At 44.0% G+C, this 23417-nt stretch overlaps 1 protein-coding gene across 1 annotated transcript in view; it reads left to right on the top strand.

Annotated features, from left to right (window-relative positions):
- The first annotated feature begins 815 nt into the window (after positions 1–815).
- The window catches only part of GIPC2 (GIPC PDZ domain containing family member 2), a 663848-nt gene continuing 641246 nt past the window's right edge, over positions 816–23417 (top strand). The window contains exon 1 of the mRNA XM_086954220.1: positions 816–1389. Coding sequence (XP_086810346.1) covers positions 1099–1389 — 291 coding nt within the window. The 5' untranslated portion in view covers positions 816–1098. The remainder of the gene's footprint in view (positions 1390–23417) is intronic.

A 23417-nucleotide genomic window follows, 5' to 3' on the forward strand; every position in this document is an offset into this window, starting at 1 on the left:
AAACACATTTCAATTGTGCCTGCAGCATTGAATCGGTTTCCACCCTCCCTGGTCTACCTGTTGGTAATAGGCTGGAATCCCAACAACATTAACAATGTGTCAAACATCAAACCTGCAGTGGCATGCAATATGTTATTCACTTAAGTAATATTATGTTTATTGCTCGTATTATTATATTCAGTGTATGGCGTATGTAATGGTTCCATAGAGTTTGGAGTTTCAGAATGTATTGCATATTTCTTTGTTATATAACATTGTGACGCTGAACAGCTGTAGAAAATCTCGCAGATAAGAGGTCACCAAAGGCAAGACCTCTCCTAAAGACAAATATTGTTGGCATTCGCTTGCATAACGGTAACTAAAATGTGTATTTCATTAGATTATTTAATAGATGTATTAGCATAGTGAACCACTGATGCTTTAAACATGTTGCACGCTAGTTGTGGTGCAAACATTTGGAGTGGACAGTATTTACATTTTAGGGGAAAATAATTACTCTAGAAGCGAAAATTGGTAAACGCAAACTGAAATGAAGGCAGCACGATTTATTAACAGCCACGTGTCTGCATCCCCCAAGCTAAGAGTTGCAGTGCAGGGTTTCGCCTACAGAAAAAAACTGGTTTTATTCAAAAGGGCCCAGCTGATGACAAGCGCAGGCCCGAATTTGGATGCAGATATCGCATGCCATGGAAAACAGGATGCATGGCTGTGCTAACAGGAGGTGACACCTGAAAGCCAATGCGTCCACTGGACAGACGCAGCCGTCAGGTAAACGCGGCTGGCGGTATCGAAAGGAGAAGGCGTGGCTTTCCTTCAGAATAGGGAATTATTTGCAAGGTGAAGGGTTGGGCTGGGGGACCGGGTCTAGTAGAGCAGAAACAGGAAGCGCTTCTCCGTCACCTGCAGTATCCAATGCAGTAGAACAGAAGCTATGACTCAGTGACATCAGGGAACAAAGTCGACCCTGAAACTGAGGAAGGAACGTCAGGTGATATACTCGTGCAGAACGAGACGGAGGTGAAAAAAACACAAAGCGTTACATGAGGGACGTGGACGTAACCTACTCGGCCACGAATTATTTATTTGCTATCCTACAAAATGCCTCTGGGGATAAGGGGGAAGAAGAAAGCCAAGTCAAAGGAGAGGTCGAAGCTTGTGGACAGCGAAGAGGTCGGCGGCCGCGCGGGTGCCCCCGGGACGAGTGCCGCCAAACAAGTTGCCAACGGAGCTGCGGCGGGTCTGCCGCCTCCCCCCGCCAACCTGCGCCCCAAGCTGGTCTTCCACACGCAGCTGGCCCACGGGAGCCCTACGGGCCGGATCGAGGGCTTCACCAGCGTCAAAGAATTATATTTGAAAATCGCCGAAGCTTTTCAGATATCTCCAGCAGAGGTAAGGGCGGGCGAGCGTGCATTGTGCCACTGAAATGACCGTGGCACGGCTAGGGGCGGGCAAACGGCACCCGGTTTGACAGGCGTACTTGGTAAATGGGTTTGCAGCGCGGATACCTCACTAGACTGTTTTAAGTCAGCGGTGCAGTATTTCCACTTGTCTTGCATCTTTAGAGACAGTAACGCGACAAACGCCAGGTTTCGTGCTTTTGTTGGTGGTAGTTTGAGAGGCAAACTCGTTCTTGGTGTTTTGCGGTGCTCATTGGAGCAAGGCTAGAGTCAAGTAAAATGATACCTGAGGGTTTAGTAAACCTACACAGTAAAAATAGATGTAACGTGGCCATGCACGAGAAACAGTGGGCATAGCCTTATTAATCTTTCAATACTCTTAAAAGAGTACACAAAAGCCGCAGCGGCCTTTACTTTTCAATAATGCGCCATTAGGCTTAATATTATGAAATTCACATGGCTCACAATTGCAAAGCACACGGTACATGCCTGGAGCAACCGTCATCAAATTCAATTTGTTTACTTCAAGCCTGCAGAGAAAATAATGGTCTAGTGCGTAGGGACTGTCTAGCAAGTCGCCTTGGGGCCATGCTTGTGCAGTTTGTTAAATAGGTGGGCATCCATTTTGACCTTATTAAAAATGATGTGATGAGATTTACTTCGCATTAGATGGTAAGCATATGTAAAGCTGTGTAAAGGATCACAAAAGGAGGTAATAACTATGTGACTGACTTCATGGCTGTTGATTGACAGTAGAGTAATGTATACGACTCTAAAAGGATGTAAGAATACAAAAGTCATGTCTACAGAACCACAGCAAAATGGCTTATGATGCGACATCATCTTTTGGGGGAGTTAAAAAAGTAACAGGGAGCACTTAAAAATTTGGAGTAAAATTGACTTCTTTTTGTAGTTTGGAAGGGATGAATTTGGAAAATCTATAATAATCTATAAACAATAAAAAGAAATACAGTAACACGAGTATAATGAGATGAAATATTTTGAGATGCGGACAATGCAGAAAATGAAGGGTCTACTGTATTATTTTGAGGGCGCAGGCCAGCCGCTGAGCGAAACAACTGACATGAGAATATTTGTTCATTGCAACAGATGTAGAAATTCATCACAGCCCAAAAATGGCACTTCACAGAATCCTGCTCCATGAAGATTAATGAAAAAGGATTCTGTTTGTGGATACTACTGAAGGGACTGGGGAATGCAGGGAGGGATGCATACAAGTGATATCAGCACTCCATTCCTGTATTTAAAGAAGCAAAATGCTGGCTGCATTTTTTGATGGCAACCCAAAATAAGTCTGGCTTTAAACTAAAGGCCTGTAGTATGATAACGTGAACTATGGGAATATGTATGAATTAGTGCGGAAGCAAAGAACTGTGCTCCTCTGTCTGAATTTTAAGGAGTCACAATCTGTACATTGTGTCTTGCAAGGGCAAGTGAAACTCTCAATGTACCTTTTATACATTGCTGCTTAGGATGATCCTGGTGAAAAAGCGTGCACGTTTGTGAATCACAGGCTTGTTATTGCACAGTCCTTTATTATATTAGGTGCAAAAAGCATTAAATGAAACACATTTTAAATCTACCTGATTTGCTGGGTTAGTAAAGTCATGAAAGGAATTCTCCTTTTCAACATCAATGTCATAAAGAGGTAATGATGTAACTGATAGTTTTTTTCCACCAATAATTTCTGAAAATATCTTTTTTATGAGCACAAATATACATATGGCAAATTCCATATGTGTGTCTATCTGTCTGTCCTATCTATCTATCTATCTATCTATCTATCTATCTATCTATCTATCTATCTATCTATCTATCTATCTATCTATCTATCTATCTATCTATCTATCTATCTATCTATCTATCTATCTATCTATCTATCTCCATAGGAAACTCCTATACACCAATGCATCGTAGAGAGCAGCACACAATTCAAGTAGGTATGTCTTATTTTTAATTTAATTTTAATATCCATTCATTAATGACCAAAGTGCAAGTGCAGGAAAAGACGGCGGGCATGTTTTGGCATTTCGGCCTTCTGCTGGACAAGAGAGTCCTACCATGAATGGCAAGCCTTATAAAGACATATGTATTAGTCCACCCTTAATTTCAGTGAAAAAACAACTAAAGCAATTACATTTCAAAAAAAAGAAAAAAAAAATTACATTTCAATTGTATTGCCACAAGCATGCATACATTTTTTTTGCCATAGAATCCTAAACAGTTGTTTTTAAGGGACCAATATATAAGTTATATTGCTTCATGTGCCTTTTACCGTAATGCACATTTATGGTATCTATATTTATGAATCATCGTAATCGTATGATATGGTGTTAGACAATAAGGAGCAACAGTCCTCATAAAATGCTTATAAAAGCACGAGTGCTGATAAAGTGCCATTTCTTTGTAAACTATTGCCAGTTTCCCATCCAACCTGTATAGTGCCAGTCTAAATCATGAAATAAAGTGCCACTGGAAATACATACACTTCTCATCTATTACAAAGAGAGGCAATTTCCTTCAAATTCATAAAATCTCATTCAGAGCTCTCAAGCAGTATTATTAAAGTACATTATGGTTCAAGGAAAACTAAATTCAGTAAATGTAGAAGTTGTAAAGACAGAGAAACAGCATAATAATAAATCATCAGATGTCAAAGTGTATAAATAGGTAAAAAAGCTAAAAAACATCCTGATGCTATGTAATTATAAACAGTCAGATGAAATACATTTCAAGAGTCAATTATAGATGAATATATAGTTCTGCGTCCAAATTATATCTGAGGGTGGCCTCTGTTCCCTCTGAGATTATCAATCTTGGTTTCATCTTTCTAAGGGCCAATTCTCTATTAGCCCCTCGTGCAGTTGCCTAATATGTTTCACAGAAAAGTATATCAGTTCTTGTGAGTTCCCTTGATGTGTCTCCCAGAAATGTTTTGCAATGGGATAAGGAAAATCCATATTTGTTATTGCTTGTATGTGTTGTAGGATTCTTAGTTTGACTTTATTCATTGTGCTTCTCTCATAAGATTTTCTGCATTTGCACTGTAATATGTAGATCACATAGTTCGTTTCACAGGCGATGTGTTCAACGATTTTTTGTTCTCTTCCATTATACAGTTTATTTGCCATTCTATTTACTACATGCTCACATGCTTTGCATTTAGCACATTTCCAGAAGCCAGGTTGATATAACAAGGATTTATTCATACTTCTTTCTACTAGTAGATGAATTTGGACCAGTAGGTCCCCTAAAGAGGGCGCTTTTCTGTAGGTGATTTTTGGATATTGAGATATAATTTCTTTCAGTGTGTCATTGCACATTAACATTTTCCATTTTCTCTTTAATGCATTTCTTTTTTCTTGATGGTTGATTTTATAATCCATGTTTACCCGAGTTTGATTGTTTTTGTTAAGGTCTCTCCTTCCGGTAACTAATATTTCTTCTCTCCTCTTTACCATAGCTCTATTTTTCATGTTGCATAGATATTCTACGGGGTGTCCTCTGGCCTCAAATCTCCTGCAGATTTCATTGACTTGTATTTCGAAGTCAAAGGATTTCCGAACAGTTTCTCCTTGCTCTTAGCATTTCTCCAAACGGGACACTCCACTTTGATGTTTTGCAGTGTCGACTATTAGCGTGGGGTATACTATTACTGGCTGTTGTTTTTCTATAGATATTGGTACATATATTGTACTCTTTGATTTATACTTCGATTTTCCAGGTAGTTTATCTGATTTTCATTGTGTATGTGAACTTAAGATTACATGTCTTTTGGTTCAATGATGAAATAAAGTTCTCCAAACTCATATTCTCAGATTCGGAACAAATCATCAATTAACCTCGTCTGCAATTTAACATATTGCAGCTTTTCTCTATTTTCTTCTGTCCAAATGGCCTCAGCTTCCCAATGGCCCACGAGTAGATTGGCATACGTTGGTGCAAAGGATGTCCCATGGCCCTTTCCCTGATTTTGCAGGTAGTGCTTTCCGTTCAGCTATGAAGACATTATTGGTTAAACAGTATTCCAATATTTCTAAAATCATGTTGGAGAGCCGTATAAGTCACTGGTCGAGCTCTTAGGAGATATTGGCACGCTTTTACTCTATCACAATAGGAAATCTAGGTGTATAGTGATGACACATCTATAGCTGCTAATAGATAGTTATCCTTCCATCAGATGCCCTACATTTTATTGAGAAAATCATTGGAGTCTCTCAAATAAGAAGGCAGTGCTGTAACACACTGAAACAAAAAGATGTCAACAAATCTTGAAATGTTCTCTAGTTGTGATCCAATAGAGCTGGCAATAGGATGTCCTGGTGGGTGTTCTAAATCTTTGTATTTTTAGGAGAAAATAGATAATTGGTGTAGTTGGATTCTCTATTCTTAAGTTTAATTGTGTATAATTGTGATTAGACTGTCTTAAATGTGTATATACATATACATTTACTTTAAATAAGACATGAAAACTAACTGAAAAAAACAGAAATTACAGGGACTTTATACTTAGGTTGATGTTTTACCCACACAAAACCATAGAAATTCAGCAGTTATTGTTATACGTATAATTATGCTTATCTGAAGAAACTATAACTCGTGCCATTAAATAACTTTAGACCAAAAGTTATGGTTTCCCAACATAAGTATAACTCCAACTGCTGAATTTCTATGATTTTGCGCGGGTAAAATGTCAACCTACATATAAGGTCCCTGTAACCTTTGGTGAATATATATCTATAAACACACACACACACACTCTCAAACACACACACATATTTTCCTGTCATGGCCCTGACCTCCAAGCACTCTTTTCCATTTCAGCTCTTTTGCCTTCTTGGGATTAAATGTCTGGATTGCCTTGCCAGTCTCTGTGAGAATCTCTCCTACTCAGACTATGTATAGAACACGACTGAAGAATCATCTGGTGAATTTTGGCTTTAGTAGACCCATATGTCAGTTGCTTGCCCACCAATTGGGCACTTTATGACAAAACATGCTCCAAAGGCACATTTAAATGTGTACATATATATTCTATCCAATATATACTGAGATGTAATTTTCCCGAAAACAACTCATAGCGACTCATCAGTGAGGTAGTTCAGTGTTGGGGAACACTAAAGTCAAACTTTCTCCAAGATTCAAAGTTTTGGTCCTTAACTCAGAATTATAGCCAAAGTTTGATTTTAATACTGTTTTATCTCTTTTGGACAAGACTTGTTTTAAGCCTTAGATTTCCTGAGATTGAATGATTTGTACATGTTTCGTGGAAGTTATTCCACTTTATGGGCAAGCCATTGTAATCTATTGTCTTTCTTTCTTTCTTCAAATAATAAACATGGGTAGGTCAAACAGACCTCTAAGATGATGTGCTTCATTGTTAAGATTGTTGCTAAAGTAGTAGCCTTGTGATTTGGATGGCCACAGATCAGCTCCATTTTGGATGGAGCAGGCAGTCTCTAGAAAGTGTTATAAGGAGAGAACATGTCCAGTTGATGGAGCATAAAGCATGAAATGCAGAAGCAGGGTTGTCTAGTGGTAGATCTCATCTGACAACATGGTGTAAAGTCACAAACACCCTTTCAAATAGGACGAATCTTGGAGTCCATGCTGATTCTTTTAGATAGCAAGCAGATGTTATTAATGTAACAGGCGTGGATGATGATATTGGTGTGTAGCAAAGTCCGCAAGAACCCACAAAGTCTTTTGCTGGAGGCCTTATGCGCTGCAAAGTGGAGCAGGGAACTGGTGGAGATTTCAAGCATAACAATCCATGTGTGAGTCCTTGTTATTCATCTCGTGGAAAGTAAATAGAATCCTGGCATCTCATTCCAGGAAGCTAAGACTAATTCTGAGGCTCCCAAGAATAATTTACCTATCAAGGAAAATCTGTAAGGAAGAACTGTGGCTAACTACGCTGAACAATAACTCATGCAATTAACAGAGAGGTAGATATATTTAGCCTACTGTGTTCCCAGTCTGACAGCTTGAATCTTGGCTTTGCTTTTAAAATACGGAGTATTTTTTTTAACGTACACTCCTAATTGGTATGTACTGAGCCAAAAGGTGCCTACCTGTTGGAGGAGAAGTAGTCATTCACAATGCTTACTTTGTGAATGAAAGAAAGCCGTTGCCCAAAGCTCTGCTCAAAAGCCGGCGGTAGGTGCTGTAGGAAGGTACCTCCTGACTATGGTTGCCCCCAACTTTTTGCCCTGTGTTTTAGCTGGTTTTTGACATAGTCGACCTGGGATCCTGCCAATCAGGACCCCAGGCCTACTGCTCTCTCTGTAAAATGGATTCCATGTACCCTAGGTGCATTTCCAATTGGTACTGGGCCACCCTATCAGACCCTGTAACTCAGGGCATGGGTGTACCCAGGGCTGCCAGGGGCTGCAGCATGTATTATGCCACCCCTGGCTGGCCTCCTAAAAGTTGACACAACTGGCTGCATGACAGCTGGGGCAAAGTCGTGTAATCACCCTTTGCTGTAGATATAGTATACCTATATCTAACCCTAAAATGGACACACAGATTCCTATCAGTCACTCCTATGGCAGGCCTTAACAATCCTGAAGGCAGAGTGCTTGGAATCGTGTGAGATGGTGCTCTGGCATGAGCTGAGCCTGTCTGCAGCTTGCGGAACCAAGTCCTAATAGCTGTTCCATGATATCGCATACCATATACTCTTAAGTGCATTATAATCCTCGCGGTTAAATGCTATCTTTGGTATTGCTTTATCAAAACATGTCGAGTAAGGTGTCATACGAATTGGAATACTAACCCCTCGCCAATTCTGGCGACGGGGTTAGCATTCCACCCTTCTAGAGGGACACGACATGTATGTAACTGTGAACCCCGGTTAAAGTTAACTGAAGCCTCAGCTCCACAAATGGATGCTGCCACCACAGACACGAGTCTGACCCCCTGCAGCTTGGAGTCCTTCCAGCGAGGGGAGCCTGGACAAAGGGTTTCCTGTCAGGGGCGGTGCTAGCACCGTCCCAGACATGGTTTTGTGTATCCTGGGTAGGCAGGGCTTTTCAGGAAGGTGACTGCTGAGTGGCACCCCGGTGCTCACTACGCATAGGCCAGTCAGAACCAGTTCCAGGGGCACACCAGCCCCTGGCCTGGGGAAGTCCGGCAGGGGAGAGGGGTGTAACCACCCCCCTCCTGGTCCCACCCATAGGCAGGACATAGTCACCGGGTCAGCCCCCTTTTTTAGTATAAAGATGAGAGCGGGCCCCCTGTTCAAATTAGATCATCTTTGGAATCAAGACACGACTTTCTGCGAAAGGACTTCAAGATTTCCTTCTTCAAGATTCTCCCTTGTGGCTAAGGAGTAGTCACCCTGCATCAAGCGGGCACCATCCTAAGAACACTGCGGTCTGCTGCAAGTCCTTCTTCACGAATCCGACGACCCAGCTCGACGAGACCCGGCTTCCCTGGCACCTCTGACCTCTACTCACCTCTACAGCAAAGCTGAGAACTGTGAGTGCGACGAGACCTCGAGGGACCGACGATCGCCAAGACTGCACGACTTCTTTGTAACAAGCCCACCGAGTCTTCCACTGGTGAGTGCTTTGGGGTCCGAGAAGCCCCAACCCTGCGCAGCTCCAGCATCCAAGATCAGCCTCCCTGCATCTCCACGATCTGCGTGGGGCCCTTCTGCTGTTTGCTGTGCACCGCGTTGTTTGGCTACTAGCCGGCTGGCTTGTGGCCTTCTGAACGACGCCCGACGACATCACTGCTGCTGGTCTGGTTGCTCCAGACTGGCCCTTGCTTCCTTCTTCAAGAGAGGCACCCCGGACCCTCCTGGTCCACTCCAGACGCCATTTTAGGTCCACCGCGTGGGCTTGAATTTGCCAAGGCTTTGTTGCCCAATCCTGGGTCCAGCGACGCCGACAGCTTCTATCTTCGTGGGACAGCTCGCTCCTCCATCCTGGTCGCCGACAATGCCTCCTGGTCCGTGAGATCTCCGAGCACAGCGTCACCCACTCACCTTGTCGAGGTGGCTACCATCCGGTGCCCTCCTGGTGCCCACTGACTACTGGCTAGTAGTCACGAACTTGGTCCCCTCTGCTTTCAGGTGTCATCTTCCTTCGATCCAGGCTTGGATCCATCGAACTTTCTTCACTGGTCGCCTGCCAGCAACTTCTTTCTTCCAGGCTCCTGGTCCGTCAACGAGGATTCCCGACGTCCTTTGAGTCCTATGCAGCTGCAGCCCCTGGGCTAGGTAACTTCGGCATTTCGGTGCCCCAGCATAGCCTCACTATCCAAGGGTCAGAATCTACTTTCGTTTTCCTCCTACCAGGTCGGGTTCGCCCGAGAACACTAACTTTGCAATTTCTAGCTACCATAGACTTTGTCCCGCATCTCGCGTGAGAGTGCACACACTGCACCCGAGTCCCCTGGGTCTCCTAGAAGTAATCTAACGATTCCATAGTCAAGTCCTAGCGATTCCAAAGCCTATTAGTACTGTACTTACCTGCTAGTAATTTCGCATTCCACTTTTCAAGTATATGGTTTTCCGTGCCCCTCGGGCATTTGTGTATACTGTGCTAACTTAAGTATTTTTGTAAGAGTTTTGGTTTGTGCTTAGTACCCTGTCCTCATAAAGAGTACAGGGCTGTTGTGATTCTTAATAAATAACTGTTTATTTTCATAACACTTGTGTGGTGTCCTTTCACTTGGTGTTCAAGGGGTATATGTGTGGTAAACAGCTGGCTTAACACGCCCTCTCGAGTCTTTAGCCTTAGACTGCTCGTATCCACGCTACTAGGATAGCTGGTCTATAAGGTTGACTTACAACCAATCATCAATAAGGGTTGCTGGACTGATACATAGTGTTCACTAGAATAGTGAGCACTGCATATCAGGCCACCTTCTCACATTGGTGAGCAGCGGGTGGGATTTGAGCTTGCTGTTGTTTTACCACACGTATCCTAAGAATATCTTGTTGAAAGATCACATAAGTACTTCAGGTACATATAACTAAGCTTAGAATACTCTGAGTTCTACTGAACCAGCTGTTGCAGCTCCTCAAGGCTTAGTACACCTTGGCTGCAACTCTTAGCAAGGGATCAGTAGGCAAACACATAGTGTAGGTAGGTGCATCACTTACACCACACTAGAATCAGCATGTCAGACAAAGGAGGAAACTCTGAGTATCCCCTTGTGTCAGTGGACCCTCCACAGGTCCTTACTTCAAAATATGCTGCTCTTAGCTTCCATGAGATTAGACAAGTGTGTACTCTCAGGAAACTAAAACAGGGGTCTAACCCCACCACTTCCTTTCTGATTGGTCTCTTAGAGGCTTATGATGCCAGTAGGGCTGGTAACCCAGACCCTTCTAATCCAGAAGGAAGTTTGCCCTCCTTACAGGGACCCTTTGATAGCACTGACCATCCTCTCCAGGAAGCAGATGATGCTGAGGATGAGGATGATGATCAGTTGTCAGGGGATGAGGCAGATAAGGGACAGGTAGAAGTCAGAAGACTAACCAGGTCCAACTTAAGCAGACATGAGATTGGTACTGGGGGACCCCTGGGGCCACTCTCAGGTCAGCTTAACATTGGGAATGAACGAGTTAGGTCTCTATCAAGAGGCTCTAACAGATCCTTTCGAACCAATGGCTCTCTCAACTCTTCTCACAGAGGGATGTCTTCCCCTAAGAGGAGAGTGTATGAAGCTGAAGAAAGGGCAGTCAAACTGAGGATTGAAAGGGAAGAACTTGCCCTGGCCAAAGAGAGACTTGCCCTTGCTAGAGAGCAAGAATTATGTGGGCTACAGCCCACCGGTGGCAGCAATAAACCTAGCAATAGGGAAAGGAGTTTTTATACAAAGCACCTGAATAAGATAGTGCCCCCCTTTAAAGAAGGGGATGACATCCACAAATGGATTACTGCTTTGGAGAGAGCCTGCACTGTGCAGGGTGTTCCCCAAAGTCAGTGGGCAGCTATCTTGTGGCTCTCCTTTGATGGTAAAGGTAGAGATAAGCTCCTCACTACTAGGGTGGAGGATGCTAACAATTACCAAATCTTGAAGAATACACTGGTTGATGGGTTTGGTTTAACCACTGAACAATACAGGATGCTGTTCAGAGACACCCAGAAAACTCAGTCTCAAGATTGGACTGACTTTGTTGATTGTGCCACTAAGGCTTTTGAAGGCTGGCTACTGGGTAGTAAGGTTACTGATTTTAAAGGATTGTATAATCTAATTATGAGGGAGCAAATCTTAAATAATTGTCAGAACCAGTTATTACATCAGCACCTGGTAGACTCTGATCTGACCTCTCCACAGGAATTGGGTAAGAGGGCAGACAAATGGGTCAGAACCAGGGTCAGGCCTAAAAACCAGGGTGGTGACCAGAAAAAGGAATCAACCAAGCCTCAAGAGAAGGGTGGGGATAAATCCACAGAGAAGACTTCCCAAGGGCCCCAAAACTCCAACAAGGGTGGCGGGTCCCAGAACACTCCTTCAGAACAGAAGAAACCTTATTGCCATACCTGTAAACAGGTGGGCCATTACAAAAGTGATGCCAGTTGCCCTAAAAATGATAATAAGGGAAATATACCCCCAGGTAATACTCCTAAACCTCCTGTTACCACTAGTGGTAATCCCCCAGGTGGTGGGAGTGCCCCCAAGAATGTGGTGGGCATTACTTTGGGCCAACAGGAGGACTATGGCCTAGCCAGGTTCCCTGACCACACTCTTGTCTGTGAGACTGCCAACTTCACTACTGGACCCCACATTTTGGGAAAGTATAGACAAGAAGTTTTAGTGAATGGTCAGAAAGTTGAGGCATTCAGAGACACAGGGGCCAGCCTCACCATTGTGAGTGACCATCTGGTCCCCTCTGCTCAACTGACCCCTGGTTTTACTTATCAGGTGACAGACATTCATGGAGTGAATAGAAGGCATCCCATGGCAGTATTCAAGCTCAGCTGGGGTAATGTCACAGGGCCCATGAGAGTGGCAGTGACAGATAACCTACCTGTAGATTGCTTACTGGGGAATGACCTGGAACTCTCAGCATGGGCTGAGGTGGAGCAGGAAACTCACTCCAGAATGATAGGCCTATCCAGACAGGTTAGTGGGGCAGTAATAGCTACAGCCCCAGTCCAAGCATCATTCCTCCCTGAAAAGGTTGGAAGGGCAGTGGTAGCCACTGCCCAGGCTCAGACAGACTTTCCAGAACAGGATAGGAGGGCTGTGACAGTCACAGCCCAAACACAAACTGAGTGCCCTCCTGAAAAGGTTGGCAAGGTTGAAATGGTCTCAGCCTCTACTCAGACAGATAGTGAGGTTGTGAAACCTGAAACAATGGATCACTCCACTCAAACAGAGAGCATTGAGGAGGAAGAAGAGTCTTCCCCCTCCCAGACACTAGGTGAGAGCCAGCCTCCTCAGGGAACTGACTCTACCCCTGTTGAAGGAACTGCCCCAGAGGTAGTCAGGCCTAGCCTGGCAGAGCCTCTGATGGCAGTGGACCCTTCCCAGGTGGGACCCAGTCTGGAGCAGGTAACCTGCACCTCTCTACCCTGCCTCAGTCAGCCCAGGGCTGAAGAGATCAGGGAGGCCAGTGGTGGACCCCAAAGGGCCCCCTGTCCAAAAGAACCCCTTAATCAGCAGATTAGGATCACTGAAGCTGGTAAACCTAGCCAAGTGAAAATAAGTCAGACTCCTGAGGGATCCCCCTTAAAAGTAGCTAGGGACCTCCCACAGCTGGACACTGTTGGGCACAGCCAAACATGGGGCCTAAAAACCCCAGACCTGACCTGTCCCTCCAGTAAGCCAAACAGAGGGACTCAGCCTCCAGCTTTAGGTAGCCAGAGACTGACCCTGAGATCTCAGTGCATCTCAGCTAAAGAAAGAAAGGCAAACATGATGAATGGTGATTGGAGGAAGTTGAGCCCAAAGGTAGAGGAGCCTCACTTCAGTACTCCATCCCAGCATCAGCCTTTTACTTTCCCAAGACACACCAGAGACAGAGATTCCCTATGGTGGAGACCCTCAGATACCCTTAGGGTGAGGGGTTGCCTAGTGGACCATGACACAGGGGGAAACCAAGCCAGAGCTGGTACTTCCTTATATGGCCACTTAGGTAATAGAGGCTTACCTGGACAAGGATAGCCTTATCTCCTTTCGTTTGGGGGGGGGGGGGGTTGTGTAGGAAGGTACCTCCTGACTATGGTTGCCCCCAACTTTTTGCCCTGTGTTTTAGCTGGTTTTTGACATAGTCGACCTGGGATCCTGCCAATCAGGACCCCAGGCCTACTGCTCTCTCTGTAAAAGGGATTCCATGTACCCTAGGTGCATTTCCAATTGGTACTGGGCCACCCTATCAGACCCTGTAACTCAGGGCATGGGTGTACCCAGGGCTGCCAGGGGCTGCAGCATGTATTATGCCACCCCTGGCTGGCCTCCTAAAAGTTGACACAACTGGCTGCATGACAGCTGGGGCAAAGTCGTGTAATCACCCTTTGCTGTAGATATAGTATACCTATATCTAACCCTAAAATGGACACACAGATTCCTATCAGTCACTCCTATGGCAGGCCTTAACAATCCTGAAGGCAGAGTGCTTGGAATCGTGTGAGATGGTGCTCTGGCATGAGCTGAGCCTGTCTGCAGCTTGCGGAACCAAGTCCTAATAGCTGTTCCATGATATCGCATACCATATACTCTTAAGTGCATTATAATCCTCGCGGTTAAATGCTATCTTTGGTATTGCTTTATCAAAACATGTCGAGTAAGGTGTCATACGAATTGGAATACTAACCCCTCGCCAATTCTGGCGACCGGGTTAGCATTCCACCATTCTAGAGGGACACGACATGTATGTAACTGTGAACCCCGGTTAAAGTTAACTGAAGCCTCAGCTCCACAAAATGGATGCTGCCACCACAGACACGAGTCTGACCCCCTGCAGCTGGGAGTCCTTCCAGCGAGGGGAGCCTGGACAAAGGGTTTCCTGTCAGGGGCGGTGCTAGCACCGTCCCAGACATGGTTTTGTGTATCCTGGGTAGGCAGGGCTTTTCAGGAAGGTGACTGCTGAGTGGCACCCCGGTGCTCACTACGCATAGGCCAGTCAGAACCAGTTCCAGGGGCACACCAGCCCCTGGCCTGGGGAAGTCCGGCAGGGGAGAGGGGTGTAACCACCCCCCTCCTGGTCCCACCCATAGGCAGGACCTAGTCACCGGGTCAGCCCCCTTTTTTAGTATAAAGATGGGAGCGGGCCCCCTGTTCAAATTAGATCATCTTTGGAATCAAGACACGACTTTCTGCGAAAGGACTTCAAGATTTCCTTCTTCAAGATTCTCCCTTGTGGCTAAGGAGTAGTCACCCTGCATCAAGCGGGCACCATCCTAAGAACACTGCGGTCTGCTGCAAGTCCTTCTTCACGAATCCGACGACCCAGCTCGACGAGACCCGGCTTCCCTGGCACCTCTGACCTCTACTCACCTCTACAGCAAAGCTGAGAACTGTGAGTGCGACGAGACCTCGAGGGACTGACGATCGCCAAGACTGCACGACTTCTTTGTAACAAGCCCACCGAGTCTTCCACTGGTGAGTGCTTTGGGGTCCGAGAAGCCCCAACCCTGCGCAGCTCCAGCATCCAAGATCAGCCTCCCTGCATCTCCACGATCTGCGTGGGGCCCTTCTGCTGTTTGCTGTGCACCGCGTTGTTTGGCTACTAGCCGGCTGGCTTGTGGCCTTCTGAACGACGCCCGACGACATCACTGCTGCTGGTCTGGTTGCTCCAGACTGGCCCTTGCTTCCTTCTTCAAGAGAGGCACCCCGGACCCTCCTGGTCCACTCCAGACGCCATTTTAGGTCCACCGCGTGGGCTTGAATTTGCCAAGGCTTTGTTGCCCAATCCTGGGTCCAGCGACGCCGACAGCTTCTATCTTCGTGGGACAGCTCGCTCCTCCATCCTGGTCGCCGACAACGCCTCCTGGTCCGTGAGATCTCCGAGCACAGCGTCACCCACTCACCTTGTCGAGGTGGCTACCATCCGGTGCCCTCCTGGTGCCCACTGACTACTGGCTAGTAGTCACGAACTTGGTCCCCTCTGCTTTCAGGCGTCATCTTCCTTCGATCCAGGCTTGGATCCATCGAACTTTCTTCACTGGTCGCCTGCCAGCAACTTCTTTCTTCCAGGCTCCTGGTCCGTCAACGAGGATTCCCGACGTCCTTTGAGTCCTATGCAGCTGCAGCCCCTGGGCTAGGTAACTTCGGCATTTCGGTGCCCCAGCATAGCCTCACTATCCAAGGGTCAGAATCTACTTTCGTTTTCCTCCTACCAGGTCGGGTTCGCCCGAGAACACTAACTTTGCAATTTCTAGCTACCATAGACTTTGTCCCGCATCTTGCGTGAGAGTGCACACACTGCACCCGAGTCCCCTGGGTCTCCTAGAAGTAATCTAACGATTCCATAGTCAAGTCCTAGCGATTCCAAAGCCTATTAGTACTGTACTTACCTGCTAGTAATTTCGCATTCCACTTTTCAAGTATATGGTTTTCCGTGCCCCTCGGGCATTTGTGTATACTGTGCTAACTTAAGTATTTTTGTAAGAGTTTTGGTTTGTGCTTAGTACCCTGTCCTCATAAAGAGTACAGGGCTGTTGTGATTCTTAATAAATAACTGTTTATTTTCATAACACTTGTGTGGTGTCCTTTCACTTGGTGTTCAAGGGGTATATGTGTGGTAAACAGCTGGCTTAACACGCCCCCTCGAGTCTTTAGCCTTAGACTGCTCGTATCCACGCTACTAGGATAGCTGGTCTATAAGGTTGACTTACAACCAATCATCAATAAGGGTTGCTGGACTGATACATAGTGTTCACTAGAATAGTGAGCACTGCATATCAGGCCACCTTCTCACAGGTGCAATTAAAGTTTGGAGTGCCAAAGCTGGTATTCTTCAATCCTGTACCAGACACTCTCTGATCCTTTCAGTCACTTTTGCAGGGGCCTTATTTGTCTTTCTGATCTGTGTGTTTTTCTCTCTCCTGCACTCAGTAAATATCTGAAGCGGAAAAATAAGTGCTGGTCGCCATAAATATGTGTTGGTGGCACCCATCAGCAACCACCTGCTCAAATCAAGCACTGGTCATTCATTATAATATTGAAAAAACATCTAACTAAATCTGAGGATATCTTCTGACATTGGCTACATAAAGTTCTTCCTTTCCAATCTTGACGCACATGATTAAACTTAATCCAGATGGACTTCTCACTCCTCCATTCTGGAAACCAAAACGAGGGCATAAATATAGGCTTGCTATTACCCAGTCTCCCTGGATTGTTCAGTAATTACAATATTCACCTAAATCTCAAGGATTTGCCCGCAGTACAAGCTGAAATATATGAAACAACATTATAAAACAGTGCAGGACTCTCTTAAATGTCCATCTACTACCTCCATCTACTCAGGAAAATCAAGGTTTCTTCGCCACCAGAGGATTTCTGCTGAACTGTCCAAACCTTGTCTCTTTTGTACTAAGACGATGGACATGCCATCCTTTGCTGGTTTGATTAAGACGTCCCTTGTACACTTGAAGATGTTCAGTGTCTTCTCTGGATAAAAGGCTAAAACATGAAATCTCATCAAGTCACGACCAATTAATTTAATCTTCATGGACTTCCCTACAAACAAGAGAATGCTTTGCAAATCTTGCGGCCTTACACACGTAGCCAGCCGAAACTGCCAGTCTAGTTACATGATGGACGGGTGACCTGAGACAATGAACTGTCTCTTGCTGGCGCAATGCATCCAAAGAAAATACTATGTTCTGAAAATACACCTGGTCACAAAAAATTTCACATATAGTGTACTCCCATTTTGTCCCTATGCTGTGGGCCTCACTTTCAGAATATATCAGACCTTCTTTCTCACATTTTCATTATGAGCAAGGTGCGACATCGCATCTGTTCAAATCTTTTTACAGGGGCGGCTCTAGTCTCATGGCGGCCCTGGGTAGGGAACGTAGGTAGGGGGTCCCGAAAGAGGGGGTCCGGGCGGGGCGGAGCTCGGAGGCCAGTGAAGAGGGGGGTCAGGGTGTTTGGAAGTGGAACAGAGCCGGAGGCTGCCTAATCCCTGCCAGGGGCCGCCACACAAATATGTAACCATCCTCAGAGAATTATTATATTCAGGATATATATTGGCGTGGTGGCCCCTGGGGTTGGTGGCCCTGTGCAGATGTACAGCTTGCACATGCATAAGGCCGCCCCTGCTTTCTATTTGAAAGGAACTGAAACGTTTAAAAAGAAGCCTACACTGTTAATGAATAAATAAGTAATAAGCTTGCTATCTGGCCACATTGTTCGAGGTGAGGGAGAGGCAGCAGAGTGAATGCATGGGGAAAAAAGGCAGGGCTGAGGTCACGTGGGAAAGATGTAAAAAATACGTTCCCCATTGGCTTGCCAAGATTTGTAAAGCCGAGTATGCTCAGTCATGGACCGTGGTTATCCTGCTAAAGGTTATGAAAGACTGGAACTGTGAAACTCGCTACTGAAGTGAAGTCCTCATTTGGCAGTTTTATCGTACTAAACACAAGCAACTGTTCAGGCCATAAAAAGTACAGATCTCGCCCTGGAAACAACCGGGAAGACTTTGTCCTTTCAGGTTATTCGGTTACATATATCACAGATTTATTGCACCGTGCTTGTAAATGATACACAGATATAAAAAAGCAGCTAAATTCAAGTAACAGATTAACACAACATTCAGTTTTACTAGGTAAACAAGGCAGGGACATCCGGTTTACAGGTTGATGACGTAGTCTCCCTTCCTTGTTCCCCCGGTGAAAGTGTATTTGAACAAACTGAAAGGTTTCTAGACGAATGTTTAAATTGAGTTGTTTTGGCAACTGTTTTAGTAAACAGAGATTCAATCACTCTTACTACATACTGGCAAATCCGTTGGCAAGCACAGCAGAGCTCAACACAGCTGGGAAACAATGTTACCTTCAATATGAGAGGCGGATCATTCGCAAGGGTTTTGACTAGAGGTGGGTAAGTCAACAAAATAAAGAGAGTGGATCCAAAGCCGCACCAAGGGTGGGCTCTGGCTCTAAGAGCCCGTGTAGAGCCGAACCTTGAAAATATTTGACATGTAAATTGTGCAGCAAATATCATGTTCCAATATGATATGTTGTCTAAAAAATTCAAAAAAGTGTATTTCTTTGACATGCCGAAGCGTTTCACCTTAGTACATCAGATTATGGGCCAGATGTAGGAGCCCAAATACCCAATACCAAAAAACCGGTCAGTAACGGCCGCAATCAGCCGTTACCGACCGGTATTTGGGTATTGTAATGTAGGGGGCTAGAAAATTACAGAATCGGTATATTTACTGATTCGGTAAAATACAGAATCAGTAAATATACCGATTCTGTAATTCAATTTGTAGGTGGCACAGTTTACAGTGCCACAGGCCCTTAGAAATTCGTTATTTACCACCCAATACTATTGGAAGGTAAATTACGAATTTCTGAGTAAATGCACATCTGTGCATGTACACCTGTGCCATGTGGCACACATACATGCCCTAAGGCACAAGCCAGAAACAGGGGTGCAACAGGGTCTCAAAGTGACACCCTGTCCCCCTTGGAAATTCAGTATTTTTACCGATTCAGTAATTACCAAATCAGTATTTGCTATTGAATCCTATGGGCTTCAAGGCCCATAGGAATCAATGGCAAATACTGATTCGGTAATTACCGAATCGGTAATTAACAAATCTTACCGATTCGGTATTTTTACCGATTTCTTTTCCTACATAGCAATTACCGATTAGTAAATACCGAATCGGTAAAATTTGGTATTTACCATTCGGTAATTTGCTATTACCTACATCTAGCCCTATATCTCTACATTGAGGAGGATTTATAATGAGTGTTTTTGAACTGAACTGAGAAAAATTTCTGCCCCGCCCTGATGACATTCCAATTAGGAATGAAATGGCAAGTTAGGGGTCATGTGTGCCCTATATGTGAAACCATTTTTTATTATAGTTAAAGCAGGCTATTAAATCAAACACAAGAGTTTTTGTACAGCACGTTTCTTGAACCTACTGTTGGTGCGCTGATATCTGATAATGAACAAAAAGGAAGCTTGGCGAGATGAAGTATTTAACCAAGATCATGCAATGTGGTCAAACTGGGAAACCTGGATTGAGCCAAGATTTTCCAGTTTCACACTGTGCAATTCAGCCACTACATGTGCATCTCTCTCTGACATCAAATAGTAATGCTTTGTCCTTTATTCTTGAAGTATGGAATTAATGCATGGCCGAGAGGAAGAATTCACATTATATTTTTGGCTAGTTTACATACCGCGAACCTTGCTCAAGGACAGAAGAGCGCTTCACAACAGACACAGGCTATGGATTCACAGATTACAGAGCCAAGGCCGGGATTAAACCTCATGTTTAGGCTTTCCTGTTTTCAGTTTCTATTTTTGGTAAATCCTGGTGGTGGATTTTTTTGTTTTTTCACTAATATGAATTCCTTAAACACAGTGGTTATCAGTGGCTACACATTTTTGCGCCATTAAATACAACAGAAACAGTGTTTTTCTGGAACATTTTGCATTTATTACTGCTTGCTTTCTGCACTGATAGTGCATGGGATAAGGACAATGTGCGTACTGTGTATATGAGATCCAAATGCATTTTTACAAATAAACTTATTGTAGTACACCATACAATACTTCTTTAGTGGGTCTTTGGTCATGCGCGCTCGCTCTTACCTTCCCATGTAAACTTTTATCTGCGAAAAGTCCGACTCAACATTGGCACTTGAAACGGGCTACAACAAAACAGCCAGTACACAATTTGCTAACTCTGGCCACTGACATAGCTTTTAAACCCAATACTGGTGCACCTGAAGATTTCGATCCTCTTGGACAGGTTCGGCAACATATGTGTTGAACTGGGCACATTTGCCCTCAGAGTTATGAAGCAATGAAAAATGAAGCAGTACTTTTCAAAGTCGAGAGAAAATTTCCCTCTACGGAAGGAGTCTAGAGCTTGTGCACACAGTGAGGCTTCATTGACTTAAAATGTCATGGTTGGTGAAGGGACATTTCTATGCATCATTTCAAGCTATTTCTCATGCATTGTAAAATTAAATTTCCTGAATTGCTCCTTAATATTTCTTTGCTTAACAAGTGGCAAGCATTCTAACAAGGAACAGGTTGCTTTGCCAAAGTCACTAAAAGTGTCGCCCAGTCTACTCTCAAGGAAATGCTTCACTTCAACACCAATTATGTTGAACACTTGATGGACAAGGATGCTTTCAGACTCTAGTTTTTTGATTATGCCCAATACTACAGTCATGCTTTTCAATATTTAAGAATGCAGTTGAGTGTGCTTTTCTTCACATCACTATCAATATGAGACCGAAGCCTTTGGCATAATCACTAAGCAAAAATTCGGTAAGCAGTCGCCACATGTATAATATAGCATTCATGGCCTCTAAGATTGAGAACCACAGGCTGAATGATACAGTTGGGATGACTTTTTCTTTGATGCCACAAAAAGCGCAAAATGCGAAATATTTGTTTTTTAGTTCCCGAGTGTAATGAAACAGTGCACCAGAATGGACTATTAACCTTTTTGATGCATCGGACGGCCCCTGGCCGCCCGACGTCATGGTGGGCGTGTGCGTCAGACGGCCAGGGGCATCCGATCTGCGCATGCTTGGGAATCGGTCGCACCCTGGCGGAATGTCCGCCGTGGAGAAGCGGTTAACTCTGAAGATTGTAACGATGCTTTTAGCATACCCTTTAGCAAGTGACAAGAATCTGTTACAGGGAAGCACTTCAGCTCAGGTATCGATTTTGATAGGTCATCACACAACTTTTTCATATACGTAGATGAATCACTAAAAATACAAACAATATCACTCCAATCTTTGATGAACTTGGTAAAAACAGTTTGCAGCAGCAAACTAAGTGGCACTGTGTTCCATGTTTATAGAAAGTCTGGTTTCATGTTTTCACCACTATCCCAGATGCTTGGCGACAGTACTCTTTTCACATATACCTGTCACTACACCTTCTTAAATTTAATGGTTAAAGTCTGGGGTGTTTGGCAATTTCACCTACTATCAATACTGACTTGCTAGAAAAGGAGGCTGATGTATCAAAGGGTTTCACCCATTCTCTGGCTGTGGGGAAAAGTGGTGTTACTTATTGGGAAAGATTCTTATGATACCAGCCATTTTACCTATCAGTGAAAAAATCAAACATAGCCAAAATATCAAATATGATTTTGATATTTCCTGATTGTCTACAGTTAAATAAATAAGACCTAAATATGCTTCTAAACCCCGCATCTTTAGACCAAGGACCACAAACCTGAAAAAAGCAAGCGTAAGAAGAAACAATATTTTAGTCGCATCCCAAAGCAACAAACTCAAGCAGAATAATGTTATCCCAGATTTTCTTGCTGCTACCTTGTATAGCAAAGTTACATTATATTGTCCCCTTCTGGAAGAAATAAAAATGACCCTTTCACTCTCCTTTTTCTTTCTTTGAATGGCAGTTAGTTTGTAGTCTTGCAGGTGTTTATCAGTGTTTATATGTTTACACTGGATTAGGGCTATTTCCCTTTCGCTGAGGTTTTATGAGTTATTATACGTTTAAACCTCAAACATGATAACCTATTCATGTTGCATGGTCAGCAGGTGTACCCATGAGGTGTCGCATTGCTGCATCGCCTCCTGTGAAAGTTCCGTTCCTATGGAGCTCGAGGTTGAAAGAGGACCTTGAGCTGAGCCAAATTCGGGCATGTGGCTCTAGCCTGGCTTGAGTGTTCCTGACTCGCCCACCTCTAGTTTTGATGCACATTAATAGAGTAGTAAAGCATGCACAGCAAACATATATGCTGCCACTGTTTTGCAAACAAATAAACACATAATTAAATAAATAAATAAATAACCCAGTTTATAGTACATCTACGTAATACTTTCAAAATGCTGGAGTATTAAACCTGTGATGGATGATGAGCTTCGGTTCGCTCATGTTAATTACTCAATGAAAAGATCACACAGTCTAACCCTGTCCAAAAGCAGCAGCATGACGCAAGCAGTTTGTTTGGCGAATGGGTTAGTCCTTCACAAACATAACAGATATCCTGCCCACTTATTAGAAGTGCATTACATCCAACAGCTCTTGTAATAAGGCAGACAAGATATCTGTCACATTTCTGACAAAGTAACCTATCTGCAAAACTCTAAATCTTGCCTTTAGTTTCTACCCTTCTGCACAACATAGTAAGCTCCTCAGGCATAATTCAGCCTTCTAGGGGTCGGCTGCTTGAGCTAGAGACTTATTCAGTAATTGTTATGCAGTTATATCAGATTTGAACAGATCATACTAAGTTCACAATTTACAATTCTCCAACATATATACGCTTGGCGCATCAGAGATATTAAGAGTAAGCTCAATCGAGACTCAATCTAAGTTAATTCACTTGTGTGGCAGGAAGCTAGGAGTTTGTATCCTAGCAGGGCTTCACCTGTCTCTTATTCTTGTGACGTCAATAAACTGTGTAACATTTATAAGGTTAGTAATAGCACCTTTTGTTGTTGGTGAGAGATGATGCTGATACTGACAGCGGGGATGAGAGTTCTGCTTCCGGCTTTGTCTGGCGACCAAACACTTTGTGACTTTTGGAAAATGTCACCATCTCTCTGTTCCTGAAATTGTAAATATATATAATGTTATTTAAAAATTTGTCAGTATTTGTAAGGTAAATTTTAATGTTTGTTCCATTCATCATCTTTCTTCTCCACCTCTAATCTAGGTAATCACTCCTAACAGCGTTTCTGGCAAAAGTGCTTCAAATCCAATTTGATACATTGATTTACAGCGCTCAGAAATGGCATTAGAAAAATCAATCACTCTGTTAAATTCACTTAAAAAGTTCGTGCCATCATGTCTAGATATTTCATCAGATCAAAATGGATGGGAATTTATTTCCTCAAG

This window comes from Lissotriton vulgaris, chromosome 1_1, assembly GCF_964263255.1.
Source record: "Lissotriton vulgaris chromosome 1_1, aLisVul1.2, whole genome shotgun sequence".
Taxonomy (NCBI): Eukaryota; Metazoa; Chordata; class Amphibia; order Caudata; family Salamandridae; genus Lissotriton; species Lissotriton vulgaris.